We start from the raw sequence: 18,692 nt of genomic DNA, 5'->3' as shown, positions 1-18,692 counted from the left end.
TTCCCTATTCTCGAAGATACTTTCCTCTACCATGCTCCTGAAGAGATACACCATCTCTTTCCTGAGAAATAAAAATTCTTTAAAAAAAAAAAGAAAGGCACCCTGATTAGGTTTCCTCCAATGACAAGAGGGTTTTCTAACAGATCCCCTTGGCATCATTACGTATTTTCCTGTCTGAGAGGGTGCAATAGAAGCCACCCTTCTCCTTTTTCTCTTTGAGAGACTTCTCTCACAGCTTGGACAGTAGCCATGGCTCTAGAGCAATGGTTCTCAATAGGGGAGATTTTGTGCCTCCCCCAAGACATCTGATCAAGTCTAGAGACATTTTTGGTTGTCACAACTGGGGAAGTTGCTACTGGCATCTAGCAGATAAAGGTCAGGGACCCTCTTAAGCATTCTATAGCACACAGGGCAGTCTCCCACAGCAAAGAATTAGCCAACACTGGATGTCAATAGAGCCAAGGTTGAGAAACACTGCTGCAACCACAGTGGTTCTCAACTTCAGCCGTACCTTCCATCTCCTGGCAGCTTCCGAAACTCCAAGTGCATGGGGTATGCCTCAGATCACCTGAATTAGAAATGCTGGGGATAGAGCCCAAATGAATTTTAAATTCTTTTTTTTTAAAGTTTTTTATTTTAATTCCAATATAGTTAACATACAGTGTTGTCTTAGTTTCAGGTGCACAATAAAGTGATTCAGCAATTCTATGCATCACTCCAGGGCTCATCATGATAAGTGTACTCTTTAATCCCCTTCACCTGTTTCACCCATCCCCCCATCCACCTTCCCTCAGGTAGCCCTCTGTTTGTTCTCTGTAGTTAAGAGTCTGTTTTTTGGTTTGTACCTTTTTTTTTTTTCCCATTTGTTCACTTGTTATGTTTCTTGAATTCCACAAAGGTGTGAAATCACATGGCATTTGTCTTTCTCTGACTGATTTATTTCACTTAGCATTATACTCTCTAGCTCCTGCCACATCGTCGCAAATGGCAAGACTTCGTTCTTTCTTCAGGCTGAGTAATTTCCATCTTCTTTATCCATTCATCTATGAATGGACACTTGGGTTGCTTCCATATCTTGGCTATTGTAAATAATGCTGCTGTAAACATAGGGGTGCATGTATCCTTTCAAATTAGTGTTTTCATATTCTTTGGGTAAATACCCAGTAGTGCAATTACTAGATCATAGGGTAGTTCTATTTTTTTTTTTTTTTTAAGATTTTATTTACTTACTTGACAGAGAGAGAGACATCGAGAGAGGGGACACAAGCAGGGGGAGTGGGAGAGGGAGAAGCAGGCTTCCCGCTGAGCAGGGAGCCCAATGCGGGGCTGATCCCAGGACCCTGGGATCATGACCTGAGCCAAAGGCAGACGCTTAACAACTGAGCCACCCAGGCACTTCATAGGGTAGTTCTATTTTTAACTTTTTGAGGAACCTCCGTACTGCTTTCCACAGTTGTTGCACCAGCTTACATTCCCACCAACTGTGCATAAGCGTTCCTTTTTCTCCACATCCTCACCAACACCTGTTGTTTCTTGTGTTTTTGATTTTCTCCATTCTGATAGGTGTGAGGTGATACCTCATTGTAGTTTTGATTTGCATTTCCCTGCTGATGAGTGATGTTGAGCATCTTTTCATGTGTCTGTTAGCCGTCTGGATGTCTTCTTTGGAAAAATGTCTGTTTCATGTCTTCTGCCCATTTCTTAACTAGATTAATTTTTTGGGTGTTGAGTTTGGTAAGTCTTTATATACTTTGGATACTAACCCTTATCTGATATGTTATTTGCAAATATCTTCTCCCATTCTGTAGGTTGCTTTTCAATTTTGTTGATTGTTTCCTTTGTTGTGCAGAAACTTTTTATCTTGATGAAGTCCCAATAGTTCATTAATTGCTTTTGTTTCCCTTGCCTCTGGAGACGTGTCTAGCAAGAAGTTGCTACGGTTGAGGTCAAAGAGGTTGCTGCCTGTGTTCTCCCTTAGGATTTTGATGTTTCCTGTCTCACATTTAGGTCCTTCATCCCTTCTGAATTTATTTTTGTGTATGGTGTAAGAAAGTGGTCCAGTTTCATTCTTCTGCATGTAGCTGTCCATTTTTCCCAACACCATTTGTTGAAGAGACTTTTTCCAATTGCATATTCTTGCCCCAAATGAGAGGGGTTTTGTTTTGTTTTGTTTGTTTTTGTTTTTTAAACTCCTCAAGTTATTCCAGTGCACAGGCAAGGTTGAGAACCACTGTTTTGGAAACTACCTTAGAAACAGTAGAGGGAGATTCGGTGCCCAGAGGGGGCACAGGGAGAGTATGGGAAAGAGGAGAGGAGTTAGGAAACCTAAGGCCTAAATGTAAATTCTTTATAAGTTAGAAGTTAATGTGCAGTTTCTGTATTATGATTTTCCAGAGTGGTGAACGAGTTATCACTATGGATTTGAAGTAAGTTCTGTCTTGGAAAGATATCTTACTACTAAAATAATAATAAAAAAAAAGGCTTGAGAGCTGACATTTAAACTTCTTCATTACATTTAGTGATCAACTAGCCTTCAATTTCATATAGCCAACTTTATGTAATTGTATCACAAATCTGAGGTATGCCCAAAGTTTATCCTTTTGTGAATCAGTGTAGTGCATAGTTAAGAGAACAGACTGCCTGGGTTCAAATCCAGGTTCTACCACTTATTAGCTGTGTGACCCTGAGCAAGTTACTTAACTTCCCTGAGCCTCTGTTTCCTCAGCTGTAAAACGTAGATATTTCATAAGGAATCCAAGACTCTGGAATTGAGACTGTGCTTTCATAGCTGAAAAAGTTTGAGCAAGTGACTTAACCTCTCTAGGGCTCACCTTCCACATTTGAAAGAGGGAAATGATTTATTTCACAGGGATTTGGTGGGGGTGAAATAAAACCAGGCGTTGAAGGCACCCACGCTGGTTTTGGTACATAGTGAGCAGAGGGAAATATTAGCTATTACTATTGTTATTGTTTATTGCTGCTATTGCGACTCAGTGAACACTTACTCATTCCTGCCTCAGTGAGGCTATTGTACCACTTCCTGCAGGTGACACTGGAATGAATAAGCCAAGGTCCTTGTTGCTAAATAAGCAAGCATTTAGCTGGTGATTCTCATGCAATAAGTAACAGAAGCCCAAAGTGTAGAAAATTTAGAAGTATTCTTTTTCAATATCCTTTAGGTCTTAAAACAAGAAAATGATATTAAAGCTCAATTTAAGATCTCAACAGTGCATATTAATAGCTCAATTAATGTGAAAATTAAGACAGACTCTATAGCTTGATGTAAGTAGTTTGCATATGACTAGCTACAGAGCTTTTCCTGGAGGAATCTTGCCTCATCATGTGGGCCTTTGGGGCTCTAATTAGCCTACTCTCGGTTTTTTAAATCTAAAATTATGGGGTGCCTGGCTGGCTGGATTGGAAATGCATGGGACTCTTGATCTCCGGTAGGGAGATCGAGCCCTGGTCCTGTGTAAGGCTCTGTCCTCAGCGGGGAGTCTGCTTCTCTCCCTCTTTCTCCATCTCTGCCCCTCCCCCTGATCACGCACTCTTTCTCTAAAATAAATAAATAAATCGTTAAAAAAAAAAAAAAAACAGATTTAATAAATAAATAAATAAACCTAATATTATGTCAGAAGCTTCGACACAACTCACCACAGCACTATTAGCAGTAATATCTCGTAAAAACCAAGTGTCTGCAATGCTATACATTCCCTGGAAGAGAAATTTAACAAATAGAGCAGTTTTGCTCACTCACGAGCATTTATTGCCTTTATTTTGGATCCTATGAATAAAATTAAAATCTGAAGGACAGGTATATTTTATGATATGACTTCTCTTAATAAAAAGACATGGTATCAATTAAGAGTGCATTCAACTGTAAAAAATTGTAAAACTGAAAATCTAACATTAGCTTAACAACTAGGACTTTATCTCATAAAAGAAGTCTGAGGTTGGCAGGTCAGGACACAAAATGATCCTGGACCCAAGTTCATTCTGGTTTTCTGCTCCACAATTTTTGGCAAATTGTTTTATCTTCATTTCCAGGCCTTATATCCATGTTCTTAGAAGAAGAGAAGAAAGCAAAAGCAGAAAGGGACAGAAAGGATTTCTCCTTGGGGAATATCTTTTTATTCAGGAAGGGAAGCTCTACTTGCCAGATTCTCTTGATGTCTTATGCTCAGAACTGGGTCCCATGCCCACCCTTAGACCAATCCCAGATTCATTCCTTCGGACTGGGGTCATGCCTACCCTGCCTGAGATAAAGGGACTTCCACCAACCTCCTGAACAAATCGGGGTTCTATCAGAAGTAAAGGAGGGTAGTGGGTGCTGTGGTGGGCAAGCTGGTGCCTGCCAGGGATATGTTCCTGTGGGAATCCAGCAAGAACAATATGGGAGGTGTTGGGTTTGAATCTAACATCTTCACTCTCACAGCCCCAAGAGACAAATCTGTGAATTCTTGCTTTACACAGGAAATGCTCCAAACATCTGCCTGATTTCTCCAAATACATCCTTATTAAAATGGCTTTTTGAGTCTTCTGCATATATGAGGTAAGGAGGTTGGTGAGCAATTGTCTCAATTATCCCAAGTCTCATTTTTAATCACAAACAGGTGACATGGACAATCAGAGCCATTGTTCTTAATCAAAACCTAGACTCCTTTTTTTTTTTTTTTTAAAGATTTTATTTATTTATTTGAGAGAGAGAGAATGAGAGAGAGAAAGCACATGAGAGGGGGGAGGGTCAGAGGGAGAAGCAGACTCCCCGCCGAGCAGGGAGCCCGATGTGGGACTCGATCCAGGGACTCCAGGACCATGACCTGAGCTGAAGGCAGTAGCTTAACCAACTGAGCCACCCAGGCGCCCTCAAAACCTAGACTCCTAATCCGCAAATTAGCAGGGCTTCTTGAAGAATAGGACAAGTCATTTCTCCTCCCCAAACCTTTCCTATAGAATTAGGCTGTGAGACTGGCAGATCTTTAAAGATTTTTCTGGCTCTAACATCCTGTATACCCGTGAATGTGCTAGAAAATCTAAAAGTGCAAGTGGCAGGCCCTACTCTAGAAAGTACCACCTCTTAAACCCTCCAGACCCTCCCATTCTTTCTCAGTACCCAACTCCACACAGCATCAGTCTTCAACCCATTGAAAGAATGGTTAAAGATGTGCCCTCTGGAGTCAGCCTGCCCAGATTTAAGTTCCGACTCAGCTGTTATTAGCTGAGGACTCAAGCAAATTATTTAACCTCCCTAAATCTCCTTTGCCTAATGGGGATTTTTAAGGTATGTTGTAAGATGTGTAAAGCCCTTACTTTAGTTTAGTGCCTAGAATACAAGTAAAAGTTTAATTAAGTGCTGGCTGCTATAATTGTTTTTCTCCAATGTGCGTTCCTCCAAGAAGGAGCTGTATCTTTTTCATATAAGTATCCTCAGTGCTTAGTACACAGCCGGGGCTCAGTAAGTGTTTGATCAATGCAGGAGACCTGACAGCCAGTGTCCTAGAATTCCATCTCCAGTACCTGCAGACCAACAGCAGCTCACTCCCCTTGCAGACTGCATTGGTGTTTCCTCCCACATACCCTGATAGGACCAAACACTTCTGGGCACCCCCTTCTGCAGAGCATGATTTTGGAGGAGAAGCTGTCTATCCAGCCTCTAAGAGATGGCTTCAGGGTAATTGACCACCCTTATCTCCATCTACCCTCACCCAAGCCACTTCATATAAAAAGTAGTAACTCTTTGATGCTGGCTCCATCCTATATAAAGCATAAATAAAACCTTCTCTAGCAAACTTCATGTTTTTAATTATGAAACATAATGTAAGTAGAAAAAAAATGTGCTTAACTGTGCAAATGCAGTTTCAAGAGTCTACACCTTGTCCTCCTACTCACAACAATTTCATATCAGATTGCAACCCCTGAGTCCTTCCTAAATTGATTTCTGGAGCAGGCTCAGCCAGTTCCCTCCTTTCCCCACTCCCACCCCCAATATTTTTAGAGCCTAATTATTAAATAAGCCAGGAATGATTTAAATGCAATTGGTGATAGAAGTAAAGAATTGACTCAAAACTGATCAGGTGATACTCCTTGTGATTATGGAGGAAAAGAACTTGAATTCTAATGGTAAGTTTGCTGCAGAAATCTCAGATGTTTTGCCAGCAACGTTCAGAGATCAGATGTCAGACTTTCAGCTTGACTTTAATCTTTTAAATCCTGAAGCTTGGCGATGAGATCGATGCACACTGCACTTTCTTGGGATGCTGAAGGGTCTCCAGGTGGATGACTTAGTTCAATGTCCCTCCAGGTCACAGTATCAAGAGAAGGGGTCTCTATCTCAGCTAGGGAAATGGCGGTAAACAAGGCAGCCAGCGGGGAAACAAGTGGAAGCATTACAATCAGAGGTACACACGGATGCTCTACTAGAAACATGATAAAATTCTGTGTGTTCACAAAATGGTAGAAAGCAGCAGCAGAAACTTTGAAATTCAGTCTTTGAATATATTTAGAGCTAATTTTAAGGTGCTGTCCATATTTTTAAATCATGCATATTTGATCATGATAGTTTCTCATACAGATCTCTAATCTTTTCAAATACTCCATTAATGATCCTGAAGAATGGAGAAATAACCAGTACTCTGTATCTCCCCCAAAGTTATAAGAAGTCTGTGGCAAGTGCTACCAAGAATGAGAAAAAATAAAATGGAAAATAAATCAGGGAATGAATCCAATGGGCTTTTGAACCAAGCATGAATGTCATCTTTTTCTCCAGGCAGGATCCATAATAAAGGGTGAAAAGACATAGTACTTAAACAAACCAGTCTGTTACAGAAGCAATATTGTCCCAGAGAGGGGAAGGGATGTCATACACGGATAAGGAATTATTAAGAAGACTGGCTCCTCATGCATGTGCATAAAAGGAGAACTAATAGAGATAATATATTTAGACTTTCATAAAGCTTTCGACACGTTCACATCCAAATGAGTCACCCTAGGATTAGCAGGGACTGCTTTGTTCTGCGTAGAGGGCTGTCTCAAAATTGAAAATCATTTTTAGCCTGAAGTCTTACAACAGCCTGATTACTGGTCATCCTCTAGCCTTTCTTGCCCTGAGATCCTCCTCCAGGATCCAGAATGATCTTCCAGGAATGCAAATCCCATCAGGTTACTCCTGCCTAATACCTTCAGTGGCTCCCATTGCCATCAAGATGAAGTCCAAACTCCTTAATTGTGATAAGGGCCTTAAGATCTGATTCTGGTTTCTTGTCATTTTTGGATGCTCAACATTTGAACCACTTTCTTATGTTTGGGAATTCCTTATCTGCCTCATACTTTAGAGCTGAACATGCCATATGCTTGCTTTTTCAGCCTTCCCTGCAGATAGAAGTCAGGCACAGCCAATCAGATGCTCCTGAACTCAGCAGCAAGTGATGGGAAGATATGGGGACCTCGAGGAACTCTCTCTGTGGTTTGGTTGTAATAAGCTTGAGCTTTTGGGCCAACAGAGACAGCAATACCAATGTAGGTCCAGTGCTCAGGGCCCGTAGTTAACGGGTAACATCAAGCACTCAGATGAGGGGTAATTGGTATTCTCACCAGACCACTTCTGGTGTGATTTGGGGCACTGTTTGTGGTAATAAAAAAATCTTTAGAAATTGATTAAACTCTTAAGAACATATTGCTCAATAAATTCTCAATGTTAACAAAAATGTTTTACAATCAACAAAACTAAAAGGCAACCTATGGAATGGGAGAAGATATTTACAAATGACATACCTGATAAAGGGTTAGTATCCAAAGTATATAAAGAACTTATACAACTCAACCCCAAAAACCAAATAACCCAATTTAAAAACAGAAGACATGAACAGAAATTTTTCCAAAGAAGACATCCAGATGGCCAACAGACACATGAAAAGATGCTCAACATCACTCATCATCAGGGAAATGCAAATCAAAAGTACAATGAGATATCACCTCACACCTGTCTGAATGGAGAAAATCAAAAACACAAGAAACAACAGGTATTGGTGAGGATGTGGAGAAAAAGGAACTCTTGTGCACTGTTGGTAGGTAGGCAAACTGGTACAACCACTTGTGGAAAACAGTATGAAGATTCCTCAAAAAGTTAAGAATAGAACTATCCTACACACTAAATACTTTGTAAGTAGTAACTCATGAAACAATGAATTTAATAACAATGTATTACTAGTATATGTATTTTAAAGATAAGAAAACTGAGTCACAGAGAACTTAAATACTTTCCAGGTTACTTCATCAGTAAGTAGTGGGAGAGCAGGGATACAAATGCAAGGTCAGGGAGTGGGACTAACAGTTCCAACCTCTAATCACAATTGGTTCTCTTGGCAACCAGCCCCGGCTTAAGTGTGGTCCAAAACTTAGCTCAGTAACATAACAAAAGACACCTCTATCTTATCACTTAGGAAATCCTGAGGGTTTTAGGAGCTCTGTGCCAGAAACAAGGACAAAGACTAAATATATATTTCTTATTATAAATCACAATGTCAGAGGATTTCACTTTAATCTGAAGCTGTGATTACCTCCTGGTCATTTTGGGCTTCTTATGCCTGGGAAACAGTAGACCAAAAAAAAAAAAGTTTCCATATTAGCAGCACTAAATGACCTTCATTACAAGGAGCTAGGGTTGCTACTACAGAATGGGGGCCTAAAAGGATGTATCTGGAGCCCAGGGGAGTCACTTTTGCTTCTTGGTGCTTCCATGTCCGGTGATGAATGTAAATAGGCAATTGCTGCAACAAAGGCCTAATGATACAAGAGTAACTAGGGTTCCGGCCTTGAAGATAAAGGTCCTGGTGACTCCATCAGGCAAGCATTCTAGACCTTCCAAAGTGATGGCCAAGGAAGAAAAACCTAGAAAGCGTGGTGGGGCGAAATGATGAATCTGTTACAGCTTCAGACCAGTTTCAACAGTGTGGGACTGAAGCTTGTTCCACTAACCCTCCTATACTGAGATTGTACCTTGTCACCTCCCCGAATGACGCTGCAGATTAACGTGTGCACAGATCCAAGCAGAACATGGAGTGGATGAGGAAATCGTCTACCTCTTGTGCCTGTATCACTTCCTCTTGGCCAATCTTTTTACTCCAGTTGCTGCTGCAGCTCTGAGCTCCTGCAGGTGACCTGACAATATGCCACCTCAGGTGTACAGCACATCACTTCCTTTCTGCCCTCAGCTTCCTTCCCCTTCCATGTGAGAAGCCCGTAAGAACGCTCAGCCATTCTGAGGCTCACCCATACCTGAAGTGAAAGAGAATTAACTGCGTGAGACAACTCGTGACCAACTGGGGGAGAAGCTAGTGGATACTTGTTTTCTCCTTGTCTGCAGGGAGTATTATGTGTACACTCCACAGGGCTCCTCAGAAGGTCCCTAGTGGAATTGAGCCAGCTACTCTGAGGCAACAGGCCAACAGCACACACTTGTGGGCTGTCCCTCTAGCCCTGTTTCACTCTTACCAGTCTGCCACTTGTTCTTTCAGATCACTCCCTAATATAAACTACCTGCACACAAGCTTGTCTCTCAGGCTCTGAGTTTCAGGGTATCCCAGACTCATACAAGAACCAGAGAATACTTGTGAGTATGCTCTGAAAGTTAAAACCAACGTAATAATGTAAATCAGCCCTAAAGAGCATGTTCTCCCTATAGCACCTTACTCCGCCTACTGTTTCAAGACTGAACCATAGAGCACGTAGCTTTATTTTATTGAGCAATACTGGTATCTCATTTTCATCTTCATGACCTTATGAGGAAGTGGGCAGAGATGGGGAAACAGGAGGCCTTGTATTCCAACTGTTAAGCTTGAGCTAGGATTCTGATCCCAATTTAACCTCCAAAGCCCATGTGCTAAACCATTTTACTTCCGTTCAATGTGGCCTCTTCTGTCTTCTCACCCCACAGTGGCCCCATATCTCACCATACCCAACACACCTTGCCTTCTCATGCTTCCATTTTGCCCTGTTAGCCCTGTGATCTTCAGAGCCTAGATCAATGCCATCTCCCTACACAGAATTGCTTCTCCATCACTTTCCTGAATCCCTATTCTATTTTTTACCACACTGTTGTTACTGTTCTGTTGCATTTTCCACTGGGGCTGGAGCCAGACAAAAGTTTAGGTATTAAGTAGTACTAGATATGAGCTCTCAAATAACAATCACTGAATAAACAGTTGTCAGAGTGTGTACTCCTTAAGTACAGGGCCTAAGTTTGTTTTATTGACTGCTGTATTCTGGGCACAGAGCACAGTACCTGGCTCATAGTAGATGCTCATTTGTTGAATGACTAAATGAATGAACATGAATCTGTTTCTTCATGAAACTGTGAACTCTTACATTATATTATCCAGCAAATGTCTGTTGAATCAAGGTAATATTAAGAAAGAGAAAGTATTTAACGATTAATAGAAGCTTTATTTAAACAATAATATATAGAGTTATCATTGCTAGACTTAATATGAAATGTTCAATGTTCGATCCAATTTTCCTTCCCGGATAAGTTTTTCTTTCCTATCCTGCAGATAGAAAAAACAAGAAACAAACAAAACAAAACAAAACAAAAAACAAAAAAAAAGCTTCATTAGAAACAACACATTTCTGACCTGTGTTCATTGCAACATTATTTACAATAGCCAAGATACAGAAAAACCTGTGTCCATCAATGGATGAGTGGATAAAGACATGGTATATGTATACAATGGAACACTATTCAGCCATTTACAAAAAAAAAAAAAAAGGAATGAAATCTTGCCATTTCGTAAGTACAATCTTATAGATAAAGAGAACAGACTGGTAGCTGACACAGGCAGGCGGTGGGTGGGGGGCAAAATGGGTGAAGGGGGTCAAAAGGTACAAATTTCCAAATATAAAATAAATAAGTCATGGGGATGTAATGTAAACATGGTGACTATAGTTAATAACACCGTATGGAATATTTGAATGTTGCTAGGAGAATTAATCTTAAGTTCTCATTACAAGAAAAAAGACTGTCTTTTGTAACGATGTTAACAGATGTTAACTAAGATTTACTGTGGTGACCATTTTGCAAAATATACAAACAAAAAAGGTACTGGAAAACACAGTGTATTTTGGCATAACCCATGGTACAATCTGAAAAACAGGACTAAAATACTCCAAACCTAATTCCAATCCCCCGTTGTCTAAAGCCTAAAGAGTACATGTGAGGAAGCAGCAGTCTGAAGAAATAAGGGACAATGAGAAAACACTCCTTTTTAAAAACACCTTATGCACATGTTGGAAGAATTATATTACCCCACTAAAAAGTGTATGTCAAAAGCAAAATGCAAACACCTTCTGGATTAAGTGTGGCCCATCTTTTTGTTAAGCAGGTAATTTATCAGAAATCAAAATACAGAAGCTAGATGAGTGGGCTCCAGTGTAGATGGCAACACAAGGCCTGCTGGGGGTCTAGTACCAGGGTGGCCTAGTGTCAAAGATAAACTGGGTTTCTCTGTGACCATATGGCCTCTGATGGCAGATTCCCACCACAGGCTGCTTTTGCTTTCCTACTGTTAGCATATTACAAAGTTTTAACATTAATCCACAAAATGTGACCAATATAACTAGAATTCATATAAACAGGGAACACACTAAATGATTTATGTATTCTGCTAATACTTAACCCAAATAAACATCTTTTTAAAAATAATGAACTAAGAAAACTAAATATAAAGGTTTGCAAAGATAATATCGAAAGGTAAGTCAAAATAGGAAAGTTTAACTTCTGTATTAATTTTTTTTTGAGAGAGAGAATGCACACGCATGCGGGGGAGGGGCAGAGGAAGAGGGAGAGAATCTTAAGCAGGCTCCGGCCCAGCGTGGAGCCAGATGTGGGACTCAATCTCACAACCCTGAGTTCATGATCTGAGCCAAACTCCAGAGTCCGACACCCAACCGACTGAGCCACCCAAGAGCCCTTAGTGTTAACTTTTTAAAGTTACTTCTGTAGTCTCTTGCTTAATATTCACAGCACAATTCCTTTACATCACCTAAAACACACAGGAAAACTCTTTCAGTCTAAGTTCAAGCCTTAGAAATTTAAACTGACCAACTTATTAAATTCTAGAGCGGCCATTAAATTAAATTTGAAAGACTCAGAGACTATTGTGATTTTTAGCAAAGTATATTTCAATATGAGTTGAAACGATAAAGCAATAAAACCAAACATGTAATTGAAACTTTCTGTTTTAACTCCTGCTGGAAAGGAATAAAGATAAAAGGAGAGAGAAACTGAAGGAAGAGCAGAGGACCACGGTGGGAGGAGCACTGGTAGCAAATGCCAAGAGAAAGACCTGCATCCAGCACAGGGGAACCTATCACATAGAAACTACACATCAGGTACTTACTCTGTCAGTTTTGAAAACATAAAACCAGAAGAAGAGGGGCCCAATTCCAAACAGAGCTCCTAAGAGCGAGGTCTTGGGAGTGGGTCTGAAATTGGGATAGATGTTTGCTGATCTTGCATAGGTCCAACGAATCAAGGCAGGATCTTCCTAAAATTCAGGAAAACAAAAAGTTATAGGAACTTAAGCAGGGCCACACTGAAACAATCTCATCAAAACTTTTGTGGGGGAGCAGAGGAGATGACTTTTGTGCTCCACCATAGTTAAGGGTACACCCTGAATATTGCTTCAGGGAAGATCTTTCATTTCTAGTATTTGTTGAGTAACTCTCTGATGATCCTATCCTGTTCAAGTCCTTCAGAATTTAAAAGATTCTTGTATCACCCTTCAGCTTTCTATTTACTTAAGATTTAAGAAACCTAATCTTTTTAATCCACCAGAGAAGCCACTTTTTCTCTTTGATGATTTTTTTTTTCTTTTCGGGATTGTTTTGTAGCTTCATTGTCTTTCTTGAATTACGACCAACTAAACCACAGTATTCCCAATGAGAACAGATTTCATATGCTCTATCATGCTTTGTACTTTGTTTCCAGGACCCTTTCTAATGCTACCCCCCGACCTTGCTCTGTCTTTCCAGGCTTCAAATAAATTGCAGGAAGGTGAAGACTAAAGTAGGCCAACTCTGAACTTTAACATTTTTAAGCTGACTTGGCTGATATTTTATAAGCAAAATTATTACATTTTACACTATTAAAATAATTTGTAGTGAGGACAAGGTTGTTGTTAAAAATAATCAGACTGTCTTGGTTAAGAAAAAATATTGTCCATTTTAATATATTTATACTAGAACAACTATGTAAGACACAAATCTGCCCCAAACACATAATTAAATTTAATTAGCTAAATCCCCAAATGATTTTATAAAATTATTTGCTCTAATTAACTGATACACAGATTAAAAATAAGCAGATGAAATCAGCTTTAAAACTTTAATACCAAAGAAGAACATTCAAGGTCCTATACACCACCAAGAAGTCATGATGGATAGGATTAAAATAATTAAACTGGATCTTCCACAGATCCGTTTTAAACCAAACTGTTTGCAGAAAACAGTAAAGGTGAAGACACAAGATATAACAGGTTTAAGGGGATGTTTGAGTTCAATACCTGAAAGGATAAACACATCTATTCTTTATCTATCCCTTCTGCTATTAACATATTTGAATTCTCCCAGGACAGGATTCTCAATCTACCAGTCACCTCTCTACATATTTATCTGTCAGATCGGTCTTCCAGAAACAGACATTTCATTTCATAAAAATATCAACAGCCCCATGGCCACAGTTCATTGAACCTGTACTGCTGTTAAGAGAGGTTCCAAAACACACTCCATGGGAGACAGTTCTCCTTCTTGGACACCACTCCATGTCCAAAGAACCATCAGCAGGATCTGCCATGGTGAACACTCCTTGAAACTGTTTCTTCTTTTGGCTTTCTGGGCACACACCTGACTGGTTTTCCTCCTAACTCTATGGCCATTCCCTCTCGGTCCCTTTTGCTCTCTTCTTCCGTATCTCTCCAATCTCTTAATATTGGAGCTTAGACTTCACTGGTCTTCTCTATCTACATTCATTCTCTTGATGATCTATCTCCTCCAGTCACATGGTTTTAAATATCCCATCTGTAGGCCGATGACTCCCAAAATTATACCTTCCCAGACCTCTACCCTGAACTCCAGACATAATGTCCAACTACCTGCTCAACACTGTCATGTTGTCTAACAAGAACGTCAAATGTGATGTATCTCAAACTGATTTCCCAATATTCCACTCCCTGCCCTTCTCACATTCTTCTCCATCTTGGTAAAAAGCAACTTCATTCTTCTGAATACTGTGGTCAGAAGAATGAAGGTCAAAAAACCTTGGAATCATCCTTGACCCTTCTCTCTCTTACACCTCACATCCAATCTGCTAGCAAATCTGGTTGGCTTTACTTTCAATATATACTCAGAACTCACCACTTCTTAACCATCTCCACTGCCAAAATCCTGATAGATTACCTCAAAAGTCTCCTAGTCTCCTTGCTCTCCTTCATAGTGTATTTTCAACTAAGCAACCAGAGAGATGTTAAAATGTAGGGCAGATTACCTACTCAGTAAAAGTCCTTACAACGATTTACAAAGCTTGGTGTGATCTAGTTCCAGGTACTTTTCTGACCTCATCTCTTCCCACTTTGCTCTAAATTTCTCCACTTTAGTCATAATGGTCTCTTCAGTATTTTTGCAACTCACCAGGCACACTTCTGCCTAAGGACCCCTACATCTGCTGTTCCCTCTACCTAAAATGCTACTTTCCCAGAGAGCTGTGTGGCTAGCTCCCTCACCTTACTTCCTTCGGGTCACCTTCCAAGGAAGGCCTTCCCTAGGGCTATCTAAAATTTCAGCTCCTACTATATAACACATATCCCTTATCCCTTCCTTGCTTTATTTTTCTTATCCCTTGCCACTAACATGCTAAACAATTTAGTTTTTTAACCTGTTTATTACTTGTCTGCCCCACTGGAAAGAAAGCTCTGCAAGGACAGGAATCTACAGTCACCTCAGCATCTAAAACAGGGCGGGGCCTATAAAAGCAATTACTCATTCACTGAATCAATCATTGGTAAAGATTAGGCAAAGAATTTCCATGTATTGATCATTAAATGATTAAGTGCCAAGCACTCATTTAATTAACAGAACCACCAATGAGGCAGGTATTATTGTCTCTTACATGACAAAATTGAAACTGTCCTAACGCACAGAACTAGAAAAGAGAAAATCCCGAGTTTAAACTTCAGCCATCTGGCACATCAAACCCTGTGTATGTAAATAACAAATGTCTCCCTCCACACCTTCTTCTCAAGTAAACAAGGTTCTGACATCAAGCCAACTGGTTAGGCAGATGTTTTGGGTTACACAGTTCAAGGTTTAAATTCTGCTCTATCACTTGCTAAGGGAGTATCACTCTATGACCTATTTGTCCTTCCCATATTGTTTTCTCATCTGTAAAATGGGGATAATAACAGGGCCTAACTCTTTGAATACTTGTGACATTTGAATAATAATATTCAGAAAGGGTTTAGATAGTGCCTGCACAATGTAAACTTCCTTCAATTCTCATAACTTCCAAAAAGTCCTACAGAACACCAATGCAACTGCTGGGGAAAGTTTTGGTTGCTTTGTTTTTAGTATCATATTTGATATCATATTTAAACAGCTTTTGTACAGAAAATTATTGAAAAGCCCACTCACTAAATAATAATAGCAATGAATCTACTGGTTATATATTAAGTGCCTGCAATGTTATACAAACTATCTCATTTAACCTTACAATGATTCTATAAAGAATGTACTACCTTTCCCATTTAAGATCAGAAAACTAACGTTTAGAGGGGTTAGGCAAACTAAGGTCATCTAGTTTGCCATTATGTTCTGCCTTGGCTTCTGACTTCAAAGACCAAAGTTTCAACTAGCTGCAGAGTTCTGGGGTTTCAAAAGATATAAACTGAAAAACATCATTATATTCCCATCAGGAGAGAGCAGTATTGCTATGAACTGTGAACTGAAAGGTGGAAAACTGCTTTTTAAAAAAATGACACACACAACACGTTTTCTGAACACTCATTACAGCCCAGGCACTGTGTTGGCCAGTCCTGTGCCTTATCTCATTTAATCCTAACATGTATTAACCCCGTTTTTCAGACAGGAAAATCGGGGCTAACCAGCAGAGTTGAGTCACTTTCTCAAGACTACCCAGGTGGGAAGTGATCAAGCCGGGACTCAAACCCAGCCCGGTGTGAATTCAGAACCGTCCTCTTGACCACCAAGCTCTCCGCCCAAGGTCAAAGGGCTAGTGGGTGGGCCTGCTCTCTCGACCTGGAAGAGGGCCAAAGTCTAAAATACTGATCGGGAACGGTGGCCGCCCCTCTGCGTGGCCTCCCTTGGCCGGTCTGGGCTGCCCGGCCGGGGATGGGGGACCGCCCGGACTCAGGCCCTCGATTCCCGCCCGGCCGGCCCACGACTCACGATGAGCCCCTGGCGGCTGGGGTCGTTGTACTGAAGCAGATACTCCCGTTTAAGCCGGGATCTTATGGCCAACCGCTCGGCTTCCGCCTTCCGGGCTTCCGGAGATACGTTGTATTCGGCTGGGTCGAGGGTAGAGGGTAGGGTAGCCAGACGCGACGGCTCGTACTTGGGGAACGACATCTTGGCAATCCGGGACACAATTGCGCCTGCGCGACTCCGAGGCCCGCCCCCCGGCCTTCATCCTGAGGAAGTGCGCTTGCGCGTTAGCGGAAGGTAGGCAATAAGAATTTGCCCAGGAGCTCCGCTTCTTTCCTCAACCTTCCTCACCGTCCTGGGCCCCCGAATAGCGATCTGCGCATGCACAGTGTGCTTTCCTTAACCTTTCGACCGCATCCCGCTTCCTGCTTTTAGCTACCTACAATCTATTGCTTGTTGCTTCTTCCTAGCAGCCTTACATATTTCTAGGGACATAGCAGAGCTTTATTTTGTGAAGTTGAGCTGTGTGAGACTGGCAGCACAGGAAATGGGACCGGCTGTAGCTAGAACCCTGTTTCAGTGTGAGTCCCTCCAAGGTGTGTGACTTTAGACAAGTCATTTAACGTCTCTGAGTTTCCTCTTGCTCATTCTGGATAATGACCCCTATTCTGTCCACCTACCAAACCTTTAGTGAAGATTAAGTAAGATAATAAATAGGTGCCAAAGTGCTTTGCAAAACACAGTGCCCGAACCAAGAAAAAGCATAAGCTTTTTTGTACGTTACCACATTAGATTGGTACAGCGTAAGTAGCGGCGTGTTTTTCATAGGCACGAAATAATGTTTAATAGGAGAATGATGTTTTTTTTTAAGATTTTATTTATTTATTTGACAGAGAGAGACATAACGAGAGAGGAAACACAAGCAGGGGGAGTGGGAGAGGGAGAAGCAGGCTTCCCGCAGAGCAGGGAGCCCGATGCGGGGCTCGATCCCAGGACCCTGGGATCATGACCTGAGCCGAAGGCAGACGCTTAAAGACTGAGCCACCCAGGTGCCCCGGAAAATGACGTTATAAGAGAAATGTTGCCTACCTGACTGTAGTAAGTTATTAACAAATGAAGTACTGAATAAAGCTCCTGAAGAAACAGTATTTAATTAAAATACTAAAACCTCTTACCTAAAATCCTTAGCACTCTTGGGTGCTAAGAAGGAAAATCATCCTTAGTTGATACTCTTATGCATAGGGGCATTGCATCTTAATGTGAAAGATGATTTGGGGGAAAAAAGGGGGGGCTACTGGAAAAGAAACCTTCATGCCTACTGTCCTTCTCTCCCACTATCACGAAGGGGGAAGAAGCAACTTCAAGTTGAACGGCAGGGTCTGTGGGTACCAGTAAGACACTCCTCAGGAGGAAACATGTAAACAATATTTCCGTAACTCAGGCAAGGAAAGCTGGATCAAAAGAGAGCTTCAGCTTGGATGCAATGTCTGGGGACATAGAGGTATGTTGGGAAATGGTTGCTAGGCAGAGAAGGGACCTAGAAAGTGCTGGCATTTGAAGTGATGAGCAGCACTGCTGTCAAATTTATTCAACATTGTAATACTGTTTTTAAAATATTTATTAAGCACCCGCTGGGTGAAGCATTCTGCACACTAGTCAATCTTAGTCAATCTCCTAGGCTCAGTGGGGGAAATGCAGAAGAAATGAAGGACGTGGTATTTGTCTTTGAGGAGCTGACAGTACAGGCAGTACAGAAAGAACAGACAAGATATGGTAGTATTTGCAAAGCAGTTTAATGTCCAAATGAATATAGAGCAAAATGGGCTCATGAGAATGCAGGCTGAGGGAATGTAGAAAAAAGAAATTTGAAACATATCACTTAGAGTCAATTTTAAAGAAGGAGAAAAAAAAAGTTTTGGTTTTTTTCAAAGGTGTTTTAAAATACCATAAAACAAAATGAAATGCAGGAGCAGGTTGTAAATTCTAAAGACAATCTTGATAAAGTTTCAAAAACCTTTTGTTTACAGATTAGACACTGATCTGGGAAGAAGGGCATGCAAAAAGGATAAAAGAAAGAGGAAAGGAGTGCAATGACTACAGATGACAAAGTTTTAAAAAGACTTGGTAAAGTGAAGAGAGAGGGAGAGAAAGAGAGAGAATGACAGAGAGAATAAACTACATCATTTCCCTTTGGATTAGTTAAGGTGTTTGTTCCCACATTTGCTTGATTATCATAAGGATCCCTTAAGATGATTTTGTCAAAA

At 40.8% G+C, this 18,692-nt stretch overlaps 1 protein-coding gene across 1 annotated transcript; it reads right to left on the bottom strand.

Moving 5' to 3' along the window:
* Positions 1-10,419: 10,419 nt before the first annotated feature.
* On the bottom strand, positions 10,420-16,686 carry NDUFB4 (NADH:ubiquinone oxidoreductase subunit B4). The gene is made up of 3 exons (XM_032406639.1): positions 16,453-16,686; positions 12,393-12,539; positions 10,420-10,541 (listed from the first exon to the last, which is right to left on the bottom strand). Exons 1-3 carry the CDS (start codon positions 16,630-16,632, stop codon positions 10,479-10,481), a joined length of 390 nt encoding a protein of 129 aa, XP_032262530.1. The 5' UTR covers positions 16,633-16,686; the 3' UTR covers positions 10,420-10,478.
* Between the last annotated feature and the right edge of the window lie 2,006 nt (positions 16,687-18,692).

Source organism: Phoca vitulina, unplaced genomic scaffold, assembly GCF_004348235.1.
Source record: "Phoca vitulina isolate PV1807 unplaced genomic scaffold, GSC_HSeal_1.0 scaffold8, whole genome shotgun sequence".
Taxonomy (NCBI): Eukaryota; Metazoa; Chordata; class Mammalia; order Carnivora; family Phocidae; genus Phoca; species Phoca vitulina.
The sequence above is the reverse complement of the archived record's forward strand: the minus strand, read 5'-3'. Positions and strand labels throughout refer to the sequence as shown.

Excerpts from the sequence above, each read along its gene's own strand:
- NDUFB4 (XM_032406639.1), bottom strand. The coding sequence starts at position 16,632 with ATGTCGTTCCCCAAGTACGAGCCGTCGCGTCTGGCTACCCTACCCTCT. Across the intron at positions 12,540-16,452 it reads CCAGCCGCCAGGGGCTCATC|GAAGATCCTGCCTTGATTCG; the intron begins GTGAGTCGTGGG and ends CCTGAATTTTAG. Across the intron at positions 10,542-12,392 it reads ATGTTTTCAAAACTGACAGA|GATAGGAAAGAAAAACTTAT; the intron begins GTAAGTACCTGA and ends TTCTATCTGCAG.